The 24,330-nt window shown below is 50.0% G+C and overlaps 1 protein-coding gene across 2 annotated transcripts in view; it reads right to left on the bottom strand.

Moving 5' to 3' along the window:
- Nucleotides 1-24,330, bottom strand: part of LOC111156440 (BICD family like cargo adaptor 1) — a 99,369-nt gene that overhangs the window by 2,228 nt on the left and 72,811 nt on the right. Inside the window, exons 3-10 of one of the 2 annotated variants that reach the window (XM_022517349.1) lie at nucleotides 23,000-23,116; nucleotides 22,073-22,084; nucleotides 20,044-20,190; nucleotides 13,548-13,727; nucleotides 12,696-12,914; nucleotides 11,465-11,608; nucleotides 5,599-5,729; nucleotides 1,009-1,129 (exon numbers count right to left, since the gene is read on the bottom strand). In XM_022517349.1, the coding sequence (XP_022373057.1) occupies nucleotides 1,009-1,129; nucleotides 5,599-5,729; nucleotides 11,465-11,608; nucleotides 12,696-12,914; nucleotides 13,548-13,727; nucleotides 20,044-20,190; nucleotides 22,073-22,084; nucleotides 23,000-23,116 (1,071 nt within the window). The remainder of the gene's footprint in view (nucleotides 1-1,008; nucleotides 1,130-5,598; nucleotides 5,730-11,464; nucleotides 11,609-12,695; nucleotides 12,915-13,547; nucleotides 13,728-20,043; nucleotides 20,191-22,072; nucleotides 22,085-22,999; nucleotides 23,117-24,330) is intronic. The other variant, XM_022517350.1, reaches the window with a different exon arrangement.

The raw sequence follows: 24,330 nt of genomic DNA, 5'->3' as shown, positions 1-24,330 counted from the left end.
GGGACACGGCGGGTGGAATGGGGGCTTGATCTCACCTCAAAGGCAGGAGGGGTGTACAACTAAAGCTGTTGATACGGGAACTGAGAAAGGCCACTAGATCAGAAACCAAAGGAGCCAGATAGTAAAAAGCCCTGAGGAAGCAAACTGTAGCCAGGAGAGAAGAGAGAAGAATGGGCGGTAAGCCGGTGACCGGCCAGCTGCTGGTGGGCCAGAGCCCAGGAGCCAGGAACCATCTCCCAGGGGAGGGGGGTCAAGTGCTCCTGCGGCCAGGCCGGCCAGGCCGTTGGAGGAATGGTGACTGTTAACCTGCCCGCCAGCGGGGTGCTTTTCATCTGTCTGCTTCGGATTTTGGGACGGGGGGGGGGGGGGGGGGGGGGAGACACGAATGGTTACACCCATATCCTGAAATTGTCCGATGTGAATCTCATTAACAAAAAGCAAGTCCAGCCTGGCCCAGTGGGGAGCCGAGCTGGGGCTGGGACGGAGGAGGCTGAGGCACTCTGAAAACGGTGGTCCTAGAGAGGACACACTGACTCATTTTCCCTCAGGGTAGTGCCCTTTGGAGAAAGGAAGCTGGCCTTTGAGAAAGGGAAGGGCAGCAGTGGCTGGCAGCCCAGGGGCTGCGAACTACATACTTCCAGATGTGACTTTTCATCCCACCATGTAGGGCTTCTAGGGCCCTTTGTGATAACAGCTGTTTCTTTCCAGCTGACTGAAACAGAGTGGAGGTGACCAGCCGAGCGAAGCCCCTGCTCCAAACCCGGCGGTCACTGCAGCCCTAAAATTTGGCACTGCCTGGGGCTCACGTTTCGGGACAGCATCCGCAGGCCTGCTTCCCTGGGGACTGGGGGAGCGCAGGCTCTGAATCTTACCAGGTGAAGGCGGGTTACTGCTCACCCACGTGTGCAGAACCCTCCAGTAACAAATTCTCCTAATACTCTGCCTGGATTCAGCAGCTCCTCCCAGAGCCTCGTCTTCCCTCCCCCTGGGTCTCAGGAATCTCCTTACCTGCCAAGCCTCAAGCTGCTGCGAGAGGTTCAGTTTCTGCTGAATGGCATCCAGCAACTGGCTGTTCAGAGACATCATGTCCATCCTGCACTTGGCGAGTTCCAGCTCCACAGCATTCTTCCTAAAAACAGACAAGCCGGGTGAGCATGGGCTCCTTGTACCAGAGGCATCTGATTCTTTACCCGGGGCACCTGGAGTCCAAAGGGTAGAGGAAACAGGCTGTGACCAAACTTACAACAAATAGGAACTGTGACAGTAACTAGGATGTTTCTTGCAAAGGACTGGAAAGTTCCCAGCATGGGTTCACATCCCTTTCCTCAACTGTTGTAACAACGTGTAGCTGAAGGGACTACCTGTCCTCCCCATCTCACAGAGGAAGGGGGGCTCAGGAAGGAGGATAAAGGAGGACTGGAACCCAGAGGACATCAAAGGCCTCGCAGGGCACTAAGGAGAGGCTATCATTCCCCCATAAGACCCATCCCCAAGGGAGGTAAAGAGCTCGTTCTCCCAGCCCCTCCTTTTCAAGAGCAACCTCCCCCCACGTAAGGGATGTGACCTAAAGGCACACAGGTGTGCAAAAGTAGCCACACAGTGGTGATGATCACAGCCTAGCTGATCACAGTTACCAACAATCAGGGCACTGGTGGTAAATTATGTGATGGAACACGGTCGCCAGTAACAACCATGACGCTGAATATTCATTACTCAGACAGGGGGGAAATAGGATGTATTGCTGAATGGAGAAAAGCACCCCAAGTCAACGTCCGCTATGGTGCTAGCTTATAAAAGAAAAACTGCCTGTGTGTACTTAAAGGTCATACACAACGTCCACTTGGCTCCCTCTGGGTGATCAGTGATGGGCTCCCACATACTCCTGCACTTTATGTTTTCACATCTTAATGTTTCATATATTACTGTTTGCCTTTTCCAACATTCCTACAACAATGCAAAAGAAAAAAATTTTTTTTCCGGGGTGGGTAAATGATAACAGAAAGTGCGAGAGGCTGAGCAGCTTCTGCAGAGGCACTGGTTGCCCGGCTGCCAAACTGGGCATTCCTTAGCCCCTGTCATCAACTGCCTTTTGCATTCGAAACGGCAAAGCAGAACCGCGCCACGCACCGGGCCGGCGACCAGGGTGCACGTCCCAAGGACAGCTGGAGGACCCGCCTGGGGAGGCTGCCGGCTGCAGCAGGCTGAGCACGGCTGAGAGGCGGGGCAGTGGGGGTAAGGCACTCGGGGCCACCGCCGGGACCCGCACTTCCTCTCCGGCCTCAAGTCCGATCCATGAGTCACCTCCCCTGACACCTCAGGGCTGCACAACGTCACCCCACCCGCCTTTCCCACAGAAGCGTCTAGAGAGCTCGAACCACCCCGGTCCGCCCGCCGCACTGCGGTTGAAGGGACAGGAGCAGGGGCCGTCCAATGAGCGCCGGCGTCTCAGACGCCTCAGGCTGCCGTGTCACACCCGCTGCCATTGGCTGCCGGCGGCGGGCGGAAATCCTCACGCGGCACCGTTGCCATGGACGCCGGGCCGGCCACCCCCGCAGTCGGGAAGAGCCGCGCCAACCCCTGGCTCCGGAGACCGCGGCAGCCTCCTGAGCTTCTGGGCGTCTCCCGGCAGGTGGCGCCACGAGAAGCCCGGAGACCCCGGAATGCGCTGACCGAGGCCTCCGGGCGGAGATCCGGCAGCAGCTGTGCGGCCAGGCCGGCAGGGGGTCCCCTTCCTTCCCCAGAACCGCCGCATCCCAGCCTTGGACTGTACCCCAGGGAACGTTTGCTCACTGGAGAGTCACGGTGCTTTTCATTCCCGAGAGCCCCAGACCAGGAGAGCTAAGCCGCAGAGCCTGCTGATGGATACATTCATCAGAATTTTAAGTATTATCTCAAAGGGCTAGAAGAAGTCCTTATTTAAATGAAACCGCTAGTAACGGACTCCTTTTTGTTTTTGTGAGGCAGACTGCCAGCCCCAGATTTTTGCTTTTAGTGACGACTTTTACCTGTAGGTGACGAAGCCGTTACTTAACTTTTCTGAAACTCATTACTGTGCAGGATAAAGAACACCTTCAGGTTTCTGTAGCCCAGGGAGAGAGGAAAGTTATTTTTCCTGGGGGTTCTCACTCCTCACTACGCACTAGAACCACCCGGTGGGGTAGGGGGCACTTCTAAGAAGTAGCTCCAAACCAGGAGATTCAGACTGAAATGCTCCGGAGAGGGCCCTGGCTTCCAGGGAGTCCCCAGATGATTCCAAAGTGCAGTGAGGACGGACGGAGATGATGTGTAGGAAAGCATCTTGTAAAACCCTTAAGGTCCTACACAAAGTGTGCTTCCCCCACATTTAAATGATTCTTTAGGTCTGCTGTCTCAATTCTTTACACCAAGAGTTTAATTTCTAAGGGACAGAAAAAGAGCAAACCTGCTGGAGTGATTTGACCCCCTCCCTCAGCCCCAGCCTTATTACTCAGGGTACACGAAGGACAAGGGCCTCACTGCACAATGCTGAGTACCCCGGGAGGACAGTCTGCTCATCAGCTCAGTCAGACACTGGGAGGTTCACTGGGCCACCTTTGGCTGAAGGCAAAGTCATGCATTTTAAGGTTTCATGGAGACTTGCTGGCCTCCCCGGTCCCCCATATGTCAGAGGTAGGTTCCACTTATTTTAAGGGAGAGGACTAGACAACTTCTGTTTCTTCCTTCCTGCACCCTCGTACGTTCTCTGGTTGTACCTCCCACCTCCTGTGCTGATGGCCGAATACGGTCAGAGCCGGATGTTCAGCTCTCATTTGCTTGTCTGGCGGAGAGAAGGTGACCAGCCATTCTCTACTTCTAACTCCATTCTGCTTTTTTTCCCGACAGGCTTCTACAATTAGCACCTCAATTTTACCATTTTATTCCCTAACTGTATGGCACAATTTCACCCTTTGTTATTCATGAAAGTACGCTCCCACTCCAAAATATTCCAGGGCTATTCAAGTATCCGCTAATGAATCAAATATTCTCCAGGAGTCCAGTGGCAGAGAGGCCTGGGTTTGTGAGCCTGAGTGTACTTCCTAAAGGAACTAGAAATTGTCAGACAGGGTCACCGGAGGTCCTGGCCAGAGAGGCAAGGGGACGGAAAGGTAGAAATAAGTAACGGAGATGAAGAAATGATTAGAGAGCTAGCAGAAGGGAGTGGACAAGTGTGTGTGGAGGTGAGAAGGGGAAAGGTGTGGGGAATTTCAAAGTCAGAAATTAAAATGTGTCATGTTACTTTTTAAAAGGGTATATAGTATCTATTTACAATTTACTTCAAATGGGCTCCTTTTAGTTTGCTGACAAGCAGCCTGTGTGGTAAAAGGAAAGGATGTGGGGACAGGGGTCAAGAGACCTGAGGGGGAAGCCAGTGATCACTATTGGCCGTGCAACTGGGGAAAGCATCTCAGTTTCCTCCTCTGTAAAAACTGGGATTAAAAATTTTAATTCTCGCTGTGACTGAGAGGATTCAAGGGTGAAGTGTTTAGTAAGCAGTGAAGTGACACAGACGTTTTGAACGTTTGAATGTGTTGCAAAGTGCCCCATGAGCAGACATTTTCAGTACCTTTTATCTCCTCACAGTGAAGAGGGCAGATTAAATGCATGATAAAGAATCATTTGAAGGGCGATGGGGAATACGTAAATTTTTTTTGCCTATGCACTTCCGAATTTTTTTAATGTAAGAGAATGCATTTCTTCTCTGCTAAAGAAAACCCAAAACACTATTAAAATATGACCCAGTTTACTGGGGATACAGGTGAGAGAAAACTGCTGAATGACACTCTGAGGACCCATCAGACCCAGAATGCAGACAAATCATCAGTGTCTTCAATAAATAGAGGCCATGTGAGAAAAGGATGGGGGGGAGCTTAGGTCCATATCAACTAGACGGGGTTTGTGGGCTTTGGAGGCTGATTCTAATCAATCATAAAAGGACATTTATGGGGCAACTGGTTACTAGATGATATTAAGAAATTACTGAATTTATATTACTGAAGAAGAAGAAGAAATTACTGAATCTATACTGAAGTGTTTACGGATGAGATAAGGGATCTTGTGATTTGCTTCCACACAGTTCCACAGGAACACAGCAGGTGGGATATAGATGAAACCTCCGGCCATATGCTGATTAGGGTTGAAACCAAAAGACAGGTAGGTAGGGACCCATCTTATTTTTTTCTACTTTTGTGTATGCTTGAAAATGCCCAAAATAAAAAGTAACAAAAATTCCCCTAAAAAAAAAAGAAACCCCTAAACATAAAGAAGTTGAGGTAGAGCGATATAATGAAGTCGGAAAGCTAAGATACACAGACACGCAGAGCATCATCCCGTCAATATTTAAAAAAAACCCAAACAAGCACATACAGCTGGATACACCGAGAAAAAAGATCTGCACGGACCACACATCCGACCTCCAACAGTAGCGTCTGTCTGGGGAGAAGAACCAGACTGGGGGTGAGGGTGGCTAGCAGGGAAACACTTTCACTTTTGTCGTCTTCTGTAGCATTTCACTTTTAAAACTGAGCTCATACTCATGTTGCTTGTGATTAAAGTAAAATTCGACAAACCATGCCCACTCACTTTGCAATGGCCTCATCGCGGTCCCGGATGGCCTTCTGAAGCTGCTCCTTTGGCTCCTTGTCCTCAGATGTCACTCTGAGTCGGTCTCTCTCCTCCTTCAGTGCAGTCATCTCCACACTCAGCAGTGTCACCTGATGGGAGACCACAGGGATGAATGTGGGGCTACCACTGCTGCTGGCCTGAGGGGTTGCCCTGAAAGAGGCAGAAAGGAACAAGTAGCCCCAGGTGGGTGCTTGTAGCTTCCCAAGGCCCCTGGCTCTGAGAGATGCCCAGCTCTTCCGGAGAGGGGATGCCACAAGCTAGGCTGGAGCCCACTGGCAGGGGCGTGGGGGTGGGGGATGAAGTTCAGCCCCAGACAGCAGCCACAGGGGTCAGATCCCCTTTGGACGTAGCATTCCACACCAACACCTCCATTTCAAGGCACTGGCGGGTACTAATGTAGACCACCCATGCATCAGGGCTCTGAAACACAAGGTTAGGGGCAGGGACTCAAGTTTTGTTCCCAGCCATCTTCCACTCAACAAGGAACCTTGCTATGCACAGGGCCCTGGCAAAGCCTGGCTCCCATTTCTGTGAGGTACTTGATGCAGCCTGGTCACTCAGCTTCCCTGGTCAAAGCCATATGGAATTTAGACACCCACGTGATACCATTTTTCACTCAAGCCTGTTACCTTTTCTGTAGTCCACGCCTCAGTGAATGGTCCCACAGCTTATTCACGGGGGGTCATCCTTTGATGGTAGGGTGCCCTTCCTTGTGGCTCCCTCAGTGACCACAGCTTACCCCACCCAGTGTACAGGAACCCTCTGGACACCTAAGGTTCTGCAGTGGTAGGAAGCGTGTCTCATTCATCTGTGCATTTCAGAGCCTGACTCTATGATGCTCAATCTGAAAATGCTTGTGCAGGACACAATTGTCTTCTTGGCTAGTCATCATCCCAAATGCATTCCTCCTTGAGGGACATTCCTGGTTACATGAGTCTTGGTGAGAAACAGGGGATGCCCTCCCAGTAAGGTAGCCAAAGGGGAGAGACATATCCTTTCCTAGGCACACAGACGTGGAAAGGTGACCTAGATGTGTGAGTCACATCTCCCTGCCTGGGACTGCCGTTCTCGAGGGTTCAGCAAAGCCACAGGTCAGGGGGAAATTATTACACTGATAGCAGACTGCTTCTGTGGCCCCACTTCCTATGGCTCCTTTCTGTTTTGGAGCTTGGTTCTCCAGCCTTCCTGCTGATTCTGTTAGCTATCAGATTTAATTCCAATACAGTCTCTCTCTTCTTAAGTTAAGCAGAGAGAGTTTTTGTTGTTTGCAATCAGAAACCCTGCTTGGTAGAACTTTCAGTAAATATTTGTTGAATGAATGGAAAGGGTGGGAGCCCCTTCTCAGTCAGTAGGCTCAGACTGGAGTCAGGATGCCCGGCCCTGCCCTCTTGTTAAATATTACACATACTTGGACATTTTCCCAAGGGAGGATCTATCCATATGGGTCTAGTCCTCCCACTAGGGGACAGATGCCCACTTTGGGTGTACTCCCCTCCTCAAGTCCCAGGCCTCAACATCTTCAGACAGACTGAAATTGAGCAAAGACCCCAGAGCAAGGCTGAGGATCCAGCTTCCCTGAAGATGCTTCGGACCCCCAGACTGAGGTGGCACGGTGGCCCTCTCCTGGGGTAGAAGTGCTTGGGAAGAAATCAGAGGATGCCCGATAATGAAGGGCGTACAGGGCAATTGTTGTTACTGGGGACAATGGATTTTGTACTCTTAGGGTCCTGGCACGTCAGCACCAGGTGATCTGTGCTTTCATGGGGGGGACAGCTGCAGTGAGCAGGGCTACTGGCCACAAGGAAGAACAGGCTGGGGCGCCTGCAGAGGCCACAGGGTGTAGCTAGTCCCGAGACAAGCAGGCAGCAGGTAAGACACCCAGCCTCACCCTTCTTACTAGCAGGTCCTGTAGCCTGGTAGGCCTGAAACTCAAGACCCAGAAAGTACCTGGCAGAGAGAGAGCCAGACCTTCTCCGACCAAATCAGCCCTAACGTGGCCTCGGGCTGGCTGTGTGCCAGACAAGGGTTTTGCCAGCCGAGCAAGCTATAGATAAAACAGATAAAACCACATGCGAGGCACGAAATGCCAAAATTTAATAGGCTCCAGAAAAAACTCCACAAGAACTTTTTGCTTTGGTCTGGAAAACTTGGTCAAGGTAGAGACGGACCATCAGCTGTCTTAGAAGTGACAAGAGACTTCCTTCTTCGAGCTGCACATACTTTTCATAAAAAACAGGAATAAAAATAACTAGTTCCCACCATCAGGTTGTTGTGAGGCTCAAATGAGGTAACTCACACCAAGGACGGAGCTGAGCACCCCGCGGCAAGTTCTACGCCCTTCTCTTCCTCACACCGACGCGGACCTACTGCTGCGGCCGTCATGAGGACTGGCCCGGCCTGTTTACACACTGACTCAGGTGGCAGCCACTCCTAACTCCACTTTTCCCACATAAAGTAGGTGTCCTCATGAGTGAACAGGATCAAAGAAAATATCCTGAAGTCATATATCCAGGGTTTTCTTTGCCCATTTGATAATTATTTTTGTGCCTATTCTAGGTAAGGCTTGTGCTAGACGCTTTAAGAGAAGACAAAGAGAAGTCAGACCTCAAGCTTGTCCTCATGGGGGCTAAGGTTTAAGTGGGTAGATGAGATGGAAGCGAGGGTGGCCATAACAAAGCAGAGCTGAGGCTCCAGGAAGAAGGGAATCAAGGGTTTGAAGGAAGAAGTGAAACCTGAAGGATGAGTAGGGCTGATACGCGCAGGTGGCCGGGGAGAGTCTTCTGGACAGAGGTCAAGGGCCAGAGAAAAGGCCCAGATGTGGGGAAGCACAGAGAGTGTGCGCCCTGCCCTTTCACAGTCTGTGTTCAATCGACTAACGGACAGGAGGGGAGATGAAACAACGGGGAAGGAGGCTGGATGGCTTCCATGCAGCCAGTCTGTGGGGCTGTGAGAGTTTGAGGCTTCCCGCCACGGGACAAGAGGAAGTCGACTAGAACCTGTTTCCAAGCTGTGCTTCAGGAAGATCAATCCAAATCATGTGTGGGTTAAGTGGGCTGGGGAAGTGATGGCCAAAGCCACGGTGTGACAGTATGAAGGTCTGAAACAGGGCGATGGCTAGGAAGCTGGAGGAGAGAGAGCACAACGAGATTTCACACAGGAGGGGCCACCCAGATGGCCTTACGTGACGGCCTTACATGCGCCCAGTACGTGCTCTACCGCAAGGTCATGGCCCTGTGGGGAGAACTGGCTAGTGCTCCAGTCAAGCCCTATAAAGGAACCAAACATAGGACGGGGACTATTTCTTCCTTCCTTCCTTCCTTTCTTTAAGATTTCCTTATTTATTAGAGAGAGAGAGAGAGCGCATGCACGTGCACACGCTTGTAGGGGGAGGAGCAAAGAGGAAAGGAGATGGAGAGGGAGAAGCAGACTCCCTGCTGAGCATGGAGCCCAACGAGGGGCTCTATCCCAGGACACTGAGATCATGACCTGAGCTGAAATCAAGAGTCAGCTGCTTAACCGATTGAGCCCCCCCAGATGCCCTGGGCCTGGGACTATTTCTCGGTGCACCTCCCACAGCCTGGTTTACCGGCCTGGGGATCAGTGGAGGGGCTCCCCACATAACTGGTTTTCCTATTGCTCTGAACATCCTCTCCGCCTCCCAGCAGCTGCTCCAGACCCCAGTGAGCCCTGCCCAGGAGGGAGCAGGAGCCTGCAAAGCTGTGGGGAATGAGCAGGCTAAGTAGCGGTGGGAGGGAGCTCTCCATGGCCTAAGGGTGTGGGGCGGTCTTCAGGTCTGGTTAAAGATTCTTGTCTCAAACATAACTATCAGTTAAAATTAAACCTGGGCTCTCTTTTACTTAAAAATTTGGATAGGCTTCTGGGGGGCTGGTCACTTCCCCTTCCAGGTCCTACAGCTGTTACGTCTGGCTCAGTTTCCGGGAGAAAAAAAGAACACTGTGGGCCGGGAAAGCAGCGGGCTCGGAGGCCGGATCACCCGTTGGACGAGGCTTCACCCTAGTCTAGCGGCGGTCTGCTGGCACTTCGGTTTCACATAACTATGTCTGGGCTCTGGCCCTTCCTCCCCGCCGCTCCCCACCCCCAAAGAGGACAGAGCTAGTTGGACTCCTCTCAGCATTCTAGGAGAGGCTGTGGAACCCAAGGGCATCCATCCTGAGCACCTCAGGGTCTAGAGCAGTGCAGGCACCCAGGGAGGGCGAGGGGCCCACTCGAAGGGCCACCGTGTCCGAGGCATGCTACAGTTCGGTCTGTGTCCTTCCCGCTGTCTTGGGAGGTCGGTGTTACCCCCATGGGCTGGTTCTGGATAGATGTACTTTGGCTGAGAGATCTGCTGCTTTGTCTAAGCTTTTGGGAAGAGATGACCCACTCAAGAGGCCCAGTTCCATACCCCATGGGGCTGAGCAGAACTCTCTGCTTGATGGCATAAACCACTTATCAGCTGAAGTATTAAGGAGACAGGCTCGGAGAGAGCTGCGTCCGGACCCTCAGCCACCTGTGCCTTGCTCTGGTTTCTCAACAACACCCCCAGCTCTCTCTAGCTCTGCTAGTCTGAGAAGCAACAAAACAAACCAGCCAATACCAGAGAGCTGATAAGAAGCACCCCCACAACAATTTAAGCGGGCTTTCAAGTAAATGAAACTTTTATTCACCCAAAGAACGGTCAGATCCACCTTGTCCTGTTTTCTAATTCTTACAGTCTGAAGACCTGAGCTGGTGTCTGAACCACCCCTGGCCAAGCGACCAACTGAGGGACTCAGGCTTTGGGCATGACAATGTCCTCGGCTGCCCAGTTCCATTCTTTGGGGCCTGGGCAGAAACAAGCTACAGCCTTCAAGAGCACCATTCTGTCCTCCCTGTACGGTCACTCCCAGAGAAGAGTACGGCAGTAGCTGCGGGAGGGTCTCCCAGGATCTTTCAAGAAAATTATATTAGGATGTCCAGTGGGTATGAGCCCCCAAATCAGTCTATTTCTGTAAGGCCCTTTAAATTTAAGAAATACTGACTGACGCAAAAGCCAGGCTTAGCCTCCATCTCTCAGCGACCTGTGGCGGCAGGGAGGGATGACCAGCTTCAGACGAGGGAGGAAGGGGGTGCAGGCTGGGTGGGGGCAGGGGTTAAAACACAACCTGTTTGGTGTCCCTCACACGTGGGACAGAACACTACCCAAGACCCCTGTCAAAAGGAAGCGCCTTATCTATTTCTAGGACAGAATCTAGAAGCTCCTGTCTGGGTTGGGGGCTGCTCCTGAGCGCTTTAGAATATTTCAGACTGGAATACAGATGTCCTTCTCTAGGATTCTCGAGAGAAACGAAATGATGATCAAACAGAAACGGAACAGCAAGAGCAGCAGTAAGTGCTTCTGAAGCTGAAAAACAGGCTGGCAGAGGTGACGGCGTCACAGAGCGAGAACAGGCCGGCGAAGATCAACTGCTTCTTGGTTTGCAAACTTCCCTGCTTAGAAGCTGCTGGAAAAACATCCATGAACGTCCTGAGAGCTATGGCACTTCGAACTGTCAGAATCCGCCAGATAATTTGGGCTCTGTGGAAGGTAGCATGTCACTGGAGGAAATGGGAGGGTCATCTATTCTTATCCTTAACAATTTTACTTTGGGCTAAACCAGAGGGTTGGCTGCTTCTCTTGAAGATGCCCAGCTTACCTCAACTTCAGGTCACTGTCCTCTGAGGACCTGTCAGGGGAGAGCCACTTCTCATATAGACGAGGGAAAGGGAAACTCATGAGGGTCCCAAGACACCTTGGGGGACACATGCACATTTCCTGCTCAGGACTGAGGACAGGGGTGCTCACCTGACTGTGGAGTTGCTGCAGCTCCTCTAGGCTTTGCCTCAGTTTACCCCTCTCTCCCTCCATGAGTTCCCTTAGGGCTCTTGAGTCCTCACTGGTCTGCCTTATCTGTTCTTCTAAGGAGTCATCGTCAATTCTCCGGGAGCTCTGACAGTAAAAGAGAAAGCCACCAACCCGAGAGATGGTACAAGCAGAGGTGGGTGCGGTGAGACGGTTAGTGGGAGGAAGGGAGAAGGGAGGTACGGGGAGGGGGTAGAGATGGGTTGGTTTGGAGGAGAGCAGGATAAAGGAGATGAAGTGGGAGGTGGAGGGAAAGAAAGGGAGAGAAGGAGGAGAGACACAGGAGGGAAGAAAGAAAGGGTTAGAGGAGAGAGACTCTCTTGCCCAATTTGGATCTGCAAACATTAGCCAGATATTTATTTTGGTTTCAGGCTTCAGGGGAGGTAAGTCAACACCTCACTCAGACCGCTCCCATGCCCCATGATGACCCAGTCTCCACAACTAGAGCACATTCCACAATCCACACGGCACCTTCAGGTAGGGGCAGCCACCCTCTCACAGGACTTCATCTAATACGGGGAGAAAGATGTTGACTGTTCTGTAGGAGGACAGGCCCCGAAGAGAGACAACTGCCTGACAGTCGGGGGTGTGAACGGAGAGTAAGTCTGGCAGAAATCTGTCACGAAGTTGGAAGAAATGCCAGTCTGCCCAGGGAGCCCACGGGAACATTCTTCTCCTCCACAAGAAGAGCCACATCTGGAATTCTAAAAGGCCCTTGCTGATCTTCTCAACTTTCTGTGCTCACTTATGTCTTTTTAGCAGAAGCTCCAGATCTTTCAAATTTGCCTATTTGCAGCTACTCCACCACCAGGACCAAAGAGCTCCAGAAAAGAAACTTGCAGTTTGCACCTAGATCCAAATTTCTACATTCAAAGCTTCCAAGGAAAGTCCTTGACCTTGAGGCCACCATGGCCTGGACTTAACCATATGGAGAAAGGACTCCACTTGTATGCCAGTGTCTTTGGGAAGATGACTCTGGAACCTCCATTCCCTGACACTCTGTCCCTCTGCCCGGTCACCAGTGTAGACTGCTCTCGGACCATACGGGCTCTGACAATGTTCTCAAAGACTCTGCAAGGCTCCCGCTCTGGGATCAACCTCGTCCCTGCACTTGGCTGCAGCCTCCCCCAGCTAGGCTGTGTGGGCTGAGGAGCTTCTCAGCCTGGCTGCCTACCGTGGGCTCCACGCCGTCCACGACGCTCTGTATTAGCCGCTTGAGCTCGCTCAGGGCCGTGCGCAAGCTGCCGGCCGGCACATCCTTGGCAGATGAAGTCTCTGAAGACTCGTCCATCGAGGAGTCCGTGGAGACGGCCGAGTCGGCACTGTCGTTCCCTCGGAGGTGCGAGCAGAGATAGCGAACTTGGCAGTAGGCCTCCCAGAGCTGCAGTCTCAGCTGCCGCACAAAGAGCCGTTCTTGATTATGGACGCTAGAGAAGACTGTCCCTGCTCATCTTTTTCTAGCATAGGAACCCAACATACTGACACCCTAGAGACTAGTACTAGGAAAAAAGATTTTCCTTTTATAAATCACCTGTCCTAAGAAACACTCGTCCTTGTTCTGGGCCTAGTACACCTATGCAGACTCCCAATTCTTAATTCCCCAGCCCTCCCACCTCCCATGTGTCATATAAGCACTTCCTTATATAGTTGGTTACTTTGATAGAGGAGTCATGATTAGGGGAGTAAGTGGTTAGTAGTAGTATGAAAAGAAGCCATCTGGATAGATCGTGAGTGTTCTAGAGCCCAGTCAGTGTAAGAGGATGAGGCTGAGGATGAGCCAACAAGCCTCTCCTAGGAGGCAAGGGGGCAGCAGTGAGCCCGGGACAGGCTGTGGTCAGGGCCTGCTTCCTGATGGCTCTGCCAGCAGGCCTAGGCTTCCGCAGGTGCACGCCACAGGCCCTTGCGGGGAGGAAGCTGAAATGGTAGGCCCTGGGCCACAAGAAGGATGGCCAGGCTTCTGCAGTCCGGGGCCTGCCCCTGTGGTCCCAGGGCAACCTCATACGCCAGAGGGACAGGGTGTCAGCACCTGCTCTCTCTCTTGCTCCAGCTCCTCGGCCTCCATGCTCTGTTCTATCTCGGACAGAAGGGACGTGCTGGTGGCAGCGGAGCTCTGCAGGCTCCTCTCCTCCGTGAGCTCATCCACCTTCACCTGCAGCTGTCGGTAGGAGAGTCGCGCCTCCTGGAGCTCCAGCTGGCTCTGATGCAGCTTTCAAAAGAGACGACAAACGGTCAGTCGTGAAGCTTTCCCCAAACGAAAACAAACAAGAAAAACTGACCCCAAACCTGATCATGTTTGTATGTCTGACCACCAATTTACAGAAAAATACAGAAGAGAGAATATGCTAGATTACATTAGGGGTGTGCAGGGAATAAATTCCAGGTTTGGGAAATTCTGCAGGACGAACAGCTCAGCTTCCTTAACATACACATGTTAAGAAAAAGAGAAGAGATAAAGGGGGAACCATAGATTAAAAGAGATTTAAGAGACATATTAACTAACTGCGATGTGTAGGCCTATTTTAATTTGCATCTTGATTCAAGTAAAAAATGTGAAGAAACAATTATGACATTTATAAGAGTTAAAAATTTGAACACTGGCTATTTGATATTAAGAAAACATTGTGGGGCACCTGGCTGGCTCAGTCAGTAGAGCATGTGACTCTAGATCTTGGGGTTGTGAGTTCCAGCCCTATGTTGGGGATGGAGCCTACTTAGAAAAATTAAAAATAACCTACCTTAAAAAAAAAAAAAGATTTATTTATTATTTGATAGGGAGAGAGAGACAGCGAGAGAGGGAATACAAGAAGGGGGAGTGGGAGAGGGAGAAGCAGGCGTCCTGCAAAGCAGGGAGCCCAATGCAGGGCTCGATTCCAGGGCCTGGGATCATGACCTGAGCAGAAGGCAGATGCCCAATGACTGAACCAGCCAGGAGTCCCTAGAAAAATAAAAAATTAAAAAAAAAAAAAAAAGAAAATATTGCTTTTTTCCCTTAGGTATAATAGTCCTGTGGCTATTTTTTTTTAAGATTTTATTGATTTACTTGAGAGAGCAGAGTGCACAAGGAGGGGGAATAGCAGAGGCAGAAGGAGAAGCAGGCTCCCCGCTGAGCAGGGAGCCCAACATGAGGCTTGATCTCAGGACCCTGAGATTCTGACCTGAGCTGAAGGCAGATACTTACCTGACTAAGCCACCCAGGCATCCCTGTGGCTATGTTTTTTTAAAGTTCTTATTCTTTATTTACAGGTGAAATTATAAAAATTCTGGGATTTACTTCAGAATAACACAAGAGATGGGACGCCTGGGTGGCTCAGTGGGTTAAGCTGCTGCCTTCAGCTCGGGTCGTGATCTCAGGGTCCTGGGATCGAGCCCCGCGTCAGGCTCTCTGCTTGGCAGGAGGCCTGCTTCCCTTCCTCTCTTTCTGCCTGCCTCTCTGCCTACTTGTGATCTCTCTATGTCAAATAAATAAATACAATCTTTAAAAAAAAAAAAAGAATAACACAGGAGAAGCAAGTAGATGTAATGAACTTAGGGTAGGACTGGCTGGGGCTCAGCGGTTTGTGTAGCTGGCAATGGGGTGCATGGGCCATCATCACATTATTCTATTTTTGAATTTGTATGAAATTCTCCATATTAAAAAATAAACATACACATAGAAAGGCACACAAAGTAAGGTATGATGAAGACTCTCACCAGAATGACTAAAATAAACAACAAGATAATAATGGTCACCAAGCACTGACGAGGATGTGGAATGTTTGGGACTCTCACTGCTGTCGGGAATGAAGATGTACAACCACTCTGGGAAACCGGCAGTGTCCACTGCCACTGTCCCACAACCGCAGTCCCATGACCTAGCAGCTCACTTTTAGGTGCATATCCAACACGAATGGCTGGGTATGTGCGTGCAGGGCAAACAGGATGTCTATAGCAGCATTCTTCTTCTTTTTAAAAAATGTTATTTATTTATTTGACAGAGATCACAAGTAAGCAGAGAGACAGGCAGGGGAGGGGGGGAAGCAGGCTTCCTGCTGAGCAGAGAGCCCGATGCAGGGCTCGATCCCAGGACCCTAAGATCATGACCTGAGCTGAAGGCAGAGGTTTTAACCCACTGAGCCACCCAGGTGCCCTGCAGCAGCATTATTCTTAAGAGGAATAATGGGAAACAATCCAAATGCCAATACAGGATGGAGAGACACAAGCACATGTGGGAATATTATACAGCAGTGAAAAAGAACACACGGCTACTATATGCCATAACCTGGATGAATTTCATAGACATAATGTCAAGCAAAAGCCAGACATAAAATAATTCATAATATGGAATTCATTTATAAAGAATTCTAAAACTTCACTGAGATAGAAGAGATGAAAGTGGAAGGAAGGTCTGCTTTTGAGGAAGTGTCAGGGTATTGATGGGGAAGCAGAAGAGGGAGGCTTGTAGGGTGCTGATAATGGGCTTTATCTTGATCTGGGAAGTGGTCACAAAAGGGTATACATTTGTAAAAATTCACTGGGCTGTCTACTTAAGATTTGTATGCTTTACTGTATGTATATTGTATTTCAGTAAAAAAAATTAAGGGAAAAAGGGTTGTTCGGAAAGAAGCGGAGGGTAGGATTAGGAGTAATATTTGGGTAGAAATACCAAGAAGTCCCAAACTCATGAGAAAAGAGGTCTCTGCCTACTCATAGTTTACAGATAAGGCCCAGGCCTGGGAGGGGCTTACACAGCATGGGAGGCTCAGAGGAGGAGAGGGATGCCAGCGGTGGAGGGAACAGCAATGCAGCTACCACAACACAGAGGCGAGGGCTCCTTCCCTCTCTCGTGAACTGCTACATCACACCTCTCCACATTCTCTGGGACCTTCCCTGTGGAGTCCAAACAAGGCCCCGCTGCCTGATGAGGTTACTATTGCCGAATGTCAACGCCACCATGGCCGCTAAGTGCCGTACTCTCCGAGCGTACTCCATCACTACGCTAGCTCTTAACACAACAGACCCTAACTGCGGAATCTTCACCTGCTCACTGACCACTATGCACATGTCCACACAGGACACCTGCACAAGAGCAAGGCTTCCTACTCCTGTATTTGTGGACTGCCCACCTACCCCTTTTAAAAGAGTGGTGGGGGGTAGTGGCGGGAGAAAGAATTTTCTGGGATTTAGATTTAACTAATTTATCCTTCCATAACACAGGACTTTTGGGGTCACCCCTGTTCATTATAGAGAGAGCAGACATGGTTCCGTCTGTTCCAGACTGCTGGCCAGATAGGCTTGTGGCTCCTGCAGAGATGCAGGCCCTGAGCGCCAATGGGTAGCAGCTCTGAGCTCTGGAGTCCTCATGAGTGCAGCGAGCTGCTTTGCAGAGCCTCCAACCCGCTGCTTAGGTGCCCTAGGGCCCTGCCTCTGTGGGTTAGTATCAGACAATGGCCGGCTAATGGCACCAGTGATCAGATGAGCCTTTCCCAGGCAGAGTCTGGAGCCTGGCTGCTCTGAGACTGAAAAAGGAGTGGGCAAGCCTGCTCTGTCTGCATGGTTCCCATGGGTCAGCAATGCCTGCTGGTCCAGTGGGATCTCCGCCAGCCCCAGTTCTGAGAAAACTCAGAAGAAATTGGGGTTAAAAAAAAAAATTCCTAGGAAGCATTTGGCACAATCACAAATGGTATACTATGTTGGCAAAATGCTTTACAATTATTTTCGAGGCAACTCCACATACATCCCAGCAGGAGAAGTTCAGCACAGACAAGTACAAGTTCTCATGCACTGGACAAAATTAGTTCAATTACTCATGCACACTCGAGGGTGCTTAATTAGTTATAACAGCAAGAGAACCAAAGACCGGGACAGGTCTGCCCTCTCTGATGAATGACTGATCCATAAACCCATGTAGAAAAACCAAACCAGAGGAGTCTATTAAATACAAGAAACCCCTAAAATTATAAATATCATCCTTTGTATGACGAAGATGACACTCAAATATATTTCTATGTATATATAGATAAGGGAAGACACCAAATGCCTTAGTTTAAGCTTACAATATTCATGCCCCTCAAGTTGGCAGAGGTGGAAATACCTCCCATTTCGCACTGAGGGAACTAAGATACTATGATGTTAAGTGTCAGAGCAAACTTGATCCTGCAGGCGCTCTGTTTCCTGGGTCACCCCACAGAGTGGGGCCTATGCTTTCTGCTGATGAAATCCTGGGATGAGGTCCCTGCACACACTGGTAAGATGCCCAGGGGTATATGAATCGTAGAGGGCACTTAAGTGATCCTTAGAGGGATGAAATCCTTTACTGGGTATTAATGTCCAGTTTTCTAATTTATTGGGTATTCAACAAGTAATAATTTTTCTACCTACTGTCAGCCTGAAAAAAAAAAAAAAAAAAGCTGGAGTTGGTCGGCATTAGACATTAGACAATCTGCATTAGACAGCAGAACCCAGCCACATGGTGGCCTAGATTCAAGGGGGCTACACTGGTTATGTAGGCCTGACGCTCTGCCTACTCAGCCTTCCTCTCATCCTTTATCTGAAACAAAGGATTAAAATCATGGAATTAGACACATTCCAAGGCCACTAGCTCTGCATTTCACATGTCTGACTTAGACCTCTCAACTACCACCTGAGTAAGCTGGCATGTTTATTCCTGTATCAGTACAGGCGATTTTAGCAACAGAAAAGGGTTTCTGGACAACACTGGTAATTAACAGCAGCTTAAGAAAAATTTCATTTTGAGCTGAAGGAAAAGAATCACAAAAAGGTAGGAATGATAAGAATTCAGCCCATAAACACATATTCTCCAAATGCAAGTGTGCACTGCCTGATCTGATACAGGCCATGCAAGGAGCGACACTCTCATTGTTGAAAAAGTTCAGTCGGAAGAGAGCAGATGTGCAGATTCGAGGTTGACCTGGGGCTCTTGCTGCCAGAGCACGCACATGGCATTAGCCAGGTGCTGGATCGCACACACCGGTCCTGCTGTTCCCCGTCCTTTGGTCCCCAGTTCTTGGTTTGAGATAAGGACTTCTCATTTGTGAATTCAAGCTAGACTGAAAAGGTCTTTTAGGCAAGGGTCTTTCTGCATTTTTCTGTACTTCTTTTCCTTCTCCTCCACACTCTACCTGTGCAACCTCAGGAGAGTGCCTCGAAGGGGTTCAGAAGTGCTGGTGAGATGCTGACATGCGGAGGCAAGGTATGCACTAGACACTGTCACTGAGCACCACGGGAAGCAGGCCGGAGGGCTCTAATTTCACTTCAGCCAAGGACTTAGTACACTAATTTGGTAAATGATTCACTTTTTTCTAAGCCATAGTTTCAGGATGTATGCAAAAGCAAGCACTCTGTTCCCTGTAAAGAAGTATACAAACATTCATCACTCTTAAGCACGGCAATCTTAGAATATGAGTTGACTCCTTTCCATTTTGGAAACGGCCGTGAGGCGTCCGCCAGCATCATTTTCTAGTCAACGTCTGTGGAGGCCCAACTGCACGCAGCATCCCAAGCTGAAGGCGCAAAAAACCCAGAGGGTGGAAAACTGCTCGTTTGCCCATAAAGAGGTTAATCACTCAGACGGCAACTTAGCTGACGGTATCAATAATCGATGTTAGCCCAAGATGTTTCCGTATCCCACATCCTGGAGTCTTCCTCAACAGCCAGTCGCTGATCCCAGGGGGTCCTGCCATACTGGTCTTTGGGGAGGGACCTGCCTGGTGCTGGCACACACTTGGCTGACCGCCCCCACACGAACGACACCACTGCAATCTCCCACTGCCTGACAAACTCAGCGGGTGCCCAAGGGAAGGGGTGCGCTCTTAGCCACTGGCCCCAGGTGCTCCTTTGTAGCAGATGTCATACTCTGTTTCCGGGGCGGCTAGGAGCAATTATCTTTTTGTTTAGGGGGTTGTCAAGTGTGAGCCTGGGGATTTAGCTGGGGACTGGTGGCAGGTCCCAGATAAGGACAAATGTGGCCACGAAGCGATTTCCTTTAGGAAGGAAAAAGAAGCCAATTAAGTTCACAAAGGGTCAGCCTATTCCTTTTGTAGCCACTGTCAGAAGCAGGGGGGAGTCTTGCTGTGTTCAGTGGGCAGCTTCGTGATTTCTGGCTAAATGCATCAGACTGGGAAGCAGCGGCAGAGAGCACTGTGAGCCACGCACAGGAAATCACAGGCTCCCTCTGAAACCTCTAGCAGATTTCACAAACCCTAGGAGGCGGAATGACACTCCTCATGTTCCAGTCATGTTAATAGCCCAGAAAGAACTCACTGAAACTGCTCCAGGGGCCAGTGGCTTGAACAGATTAGAAGGATGACTTGTGGGTAGCGATGTGTTTGTTTTCAGCAGAGCCAGACTGGCCAAGTTGGTGGGTGCCCAAGGAGAACGACAACAGGGCCAGTAGAGAGACCTCGGCTTTACCTTCTCCTGACCCCTATGGTGGTGCTGGCCCATCAGCTTTCCCGCAGGGTGGGCAGCTACGTGCTCTTTTAATCTGGCCCTGGTTTTATAGGACAGCTTCTCTGTCTCAGTACCTGTAGGTCTTTGTCATGGCCTTGCCTCTCCAGAATCAGCACCCGGTCCTGTAGCTCCTCCACAGTCCCCTGGAGCAGGTCATTCTCCTCTAGGGTGGCACTGAGACGATGCTCCAGCTCCCGTTTCCGATCCGACAGCATCTTGATCTGAAAGGGTGGAGAGTCACAAGGGTGGTGTGCAGTTACACCCAGGCTGATGACCAGGAAGGGAGGAATGAGCCCCAAACATGAAGGCAGATGTTCCCCAAGTGCTCTGCCCAGGGGCCCGGTGCCCCCATCTCGGAGAGAACAGCTGTGAACTCCCAAGCTAGAGAGAAAGCCCCTCCCTTCTAGAAACCTGTCTGGGAAGGGGTGGGAGATGAGCTTTGGGAAGCTGGAATGTGGGATGCCAGGCAGAGGAAGGGAAGGTCAGTGCTCTGGAAATTCCACAGATAAGACAGAGAAGGGCTCCACCTTGCCTGCTCATAACTTCACCTCAACCCCATAATTTATGGGGGAGTGGAACCCAAACTGTGGTTCCATTTTTCCTTCTCAAGTCATGGGCACAGGAAAATGCCTGGAACAGCCTCTTGAGCTGCTGTCTTGTCATACTTTTATGGCTCTCTTCTGTACTCTGACCCCCCACCCCACCCCGCTAACGGGTCTGGCTCTAGAGGTTGCAGTTCAGACCTGGTTCTCCAAGTCAATGGGGGAGTGGCAGGGTACAGAAACAAAGTAGTGCCTGCCTCAGCCTGTGTCCTGGAAGCAACAGGACATGGGCATAAGTGAGTAAATGATTTTACTCAGTGTCTTTTTGCCTGAGCAAGTCATTTGTGAATAGGAGGAATTTCACTCCTTTTATTAAACAGGCCGGTGTGTTTGTACTTTGCATATCTAGCCAGTCTCAAGAGATATAAATCTTCTTTTAGGAAGGCCTGTCTAGTCTTTTCAATGTCAGTGAGAAAACAAAGGCAAAAAAGAAAGAGGTGCCAAATCTCCTGGCCTCAAGGTCTGTAGGCTCAGGAGCTATGCCAGCACTCCATGGGCCAGCGATGCTTCACCCCAAGAACACTGCACCGCTAAGGGGCCACGGAAACCTTCCCAAGACCTGCATGCAGGTCCCACTGGCTCCTCGCATCTATCATTTCCCTGCTGAACTTATCTCTCAACCAGCTCCTTGCTCCCAACATGGTTAAGATGTTCTCCACTCTTTCCAGTTTGGCTTGGAGAACAATCCATTAAGGGGACCAAACTTCGACCCTTTCCTAGGGAGATTTTAAAATGAATGTATAATGTGTCTGAGGTTCTCTGAAATCCACCTTTCCCTCTGCTTTTTGTCTGTTCTTGCTGTCCACACCAGAATTCTGTTCCGAGAGCACAGATCTTCCCTGGCCACTGATCAATCAGATAGGGTGCTGTCCTGGGGAAATGGAAGTATGTGGTCTTTGTCCAGAGAGATCAGGTATCTGGCCAAACAAAGAAATACTGTCTCAAGTGTGCATCTGGGTGAGGGACAAAAAGGAGTAGGTCTCTTCTGTGAATGGGGCCACCATTCCCCACACTGAAGCATGTTACCCATGTGAAGGAATTCTTACTCTAGTTGATTTTCATTTAAATACCCTCTGACCTTTACATTTTCCTTCCATGGATAAGCTTTGTTTCTCAAGTTCCACTCAGTGAAATAATGATTTAATAGTTCTGACAGATAATCTTGGCCCCTTAAAAAAACTTAGAAGTCAGAGCTCCATGAAGTAACGTGCTTGGCCAACGTCATACGTTGGTTTTGTAAAGCAGCAGCGCTGCCGGATGAAGCAGGGCATCGACCCTCCATCACCCCAGCCTACATACCCTGAAACTTGTGATCAAATCTGCCAGTTAACATTCCCGGGAATGACCCTGAGTCACGAGGGTCTTAAAATAGTAAGCAGAGGGGAGAGGAAAACAGGTAACTCGAAGGAGTCAGAGCTTGGCAAAGGCAGTTTAACGGCAAGTCATGCACACGAGTGGTCACAGACAGGCATGCCAAACCCCACCAGAACCAACTACTTACTTCAAGAACCTGCTGCTCAATACCAGTAGTATTTCCAAGGGAAGGGAGAAAGGAAGGGAATGACAGGCAGGAGAAAAGAGAAGACATTGACAGACTTTAGGAAAAACATCTTCAGGTCATTTCCAAAGCAGGGAAGCAGCCATCTGGGGTTCTCTGGGTCTGACCACACCTATTGATTCCTTAACCAGAGTCAGGGTGTGATTCATCTGGCCCTAGCCTGTGCCTTCAAGTGGAACTTAGCCAAAGGGTTACTTTCTGGACAATCGGCTTAGGGGCCATCAGGATCAGATTAGGTGGAATACTGAAGGGGTAGAGAAGAGCCCCCCTTTGGGCTGGTGATAGGACTCCCCTCTTCTCACCTCCCACACCTGGGTTCTCACAGGGTTGTCCACTAAGTGCTACTTTTTCTTTTCCTCTGGCCCACTGAGGGCCAGAGACCCTGCCATGCTCTGGCTCACACCCTCCACACGGAGTGCTTTCTCTGATTTAACTCATCAAACACAACAGCCCTATGGAGTAGCTACGTCTGTTACCCTCATTTTGTACATGAGAATATCACAGGTCCCATTAAGGTGGACTGAACTGGATCTAAATAGCATGGAGCAAGGGGAAATTCTCTTTCCCATCGTCTGTTTAGGGTCGGCAAGAATGTTCTTGGACGGATCCACATATTCAGTAAAAGTAGGTCATCCATGATTTCCGCGCACTCAGCAGTAACTCTGAGCAACCTTACTCTTCCAGACCCAGCGCCACATGAATCAAGTGTTCCCCCTTGAATTTCTCACAGAGACATCTCTCTTCAGAGATTTTAGATAGAGCAGGGTTTTGTCTCCCAGTTCAGGGGACTCCTTATCCGAAAGACCTACTGCGGCGCCTCCACGGAGAAAAGCGCTGCCTCTGTAAGCGCGGCCCCGCGGGGCGGCTCACCTCAGCCTGAAGGCTTTCGAGCCTGATGATGTGCTGGTTGGTTGAGGAGTTTTTCTCCCGGAAGTCTTCTCTGAGGGCATGGACTTGCATGGAGAGTTGTCTCTCAACTTCTGATGCCTGCAAGCAGAGGAGACCTTCAGTGGGGGACTCGGAGGCTTCAGCGGATTCAGTGCAAAGGGAGTCTGTTAAGATTTTCCTGCCTTTTGTTTCCCAAGCGTCTCTCTGCAACTTCCTACTCTGTGAGGAGCATAGGATGAGATGCTGGCTTCCCACCCCCGGTCCATGTGTTCTTTAGTGCTCAAACAAGACCAACCCCCATCTCTACTTCCACTGCGGACGAGTCTGTCTTGGTAAAGACCGCTTTGCTAGTCAGAGGAAACAGGCCTAGGAATAGTAAGCTCTCAAATGTTCGATACCGCCATGACTACTCTGCACATAGCAGAAGCTCTGCGAACATCTACTAAACCCAGAGAAAGTCTCAGTGTTTTACATGAAAGAGTAAGAGATAAACCTAGTCCTTCAGAAACTCCTTTATTTTTCTCTTAGAAATGTCTTTATCTATATTCTCTCATTCCTTTATTTTCTCTTTATTTCCTCAGCAGGGCCCAAGTAAATCATCTCTGTCTCCATTGCTCATTTCCATTCAACATGGGCACTATTTGAAGTTCCCGGTCATGTCTGTTAAGATTTTTTTTTTCATTTTTATTTTTTAAAGATTTTTATTCTTTGAGAGACAGAGGGAGAATGTGAGAGAGAGCACGAGCATGGGAGAAGGGCAGGGGGAGAGGGAGAAGCAGACTCCCCACTCAACAGGGAGGCCAGTGGGGGACCTGATCTCAGGACCCCAGGACCATGACTTGAGCTGAAGGCAGATGCTTAACCAACCAAGCCCAGTTAAGAATGTTTCTTTTAAAGATTTTATTTTTAAGTAATCTCTACACCCAGCATGGAGCTCAAATTCACAACCCTGGCATCAAGACTTGCATGTTCCACCAACTGAGCCAGCCGGGCATCCCGATGTCTGTTAAGATTTTTGCCATTCGGTCCTCAAGGACATCTCATGCAATTTTAAATTCTTGGGGACTGTGGCTGAGGCACTGATTTCCCACCCTGATCCATTTATTCTCTAAGGCTGTAACACAGCAAAACACCAAAGACATTTAGTGTATTGGCACCTTCTCCTGAATATGTAGGAGAGTATTTTCAAAGAATGCTTCCTTGCTAAGATTTGAGCTCCAGTCCTTCTCCAGGAGTCCCAGCCCAGCTTCCCAGTGTGCATTGGCCCTGAACACTGCCCAGTAGAGACAAGAGCCACAGGACAGGTTAAATTA

The sequence above is a fragment of the Enhydra lutris genome, unplaced genomic scaffold, assembly GCF_002288905.1.
Source record: "Enhydra lutris kenyoni isolate GAN:26980312 unplaced genomic scaffold, ASM228890v2 scaffoldscaffold46, whole genome shotgun sequence".
Classification (NCBI taxonomy): Eukaryota; Metazoa; Chordata; class Mammalia; order Carnivora; family Mustelidae; genus Enhydra; species Enhydra lutris.
Note: the sequence above shows the minus strand (reverse complement) of the source record. Positions and strands in the feature narration are given on the sequence as shown.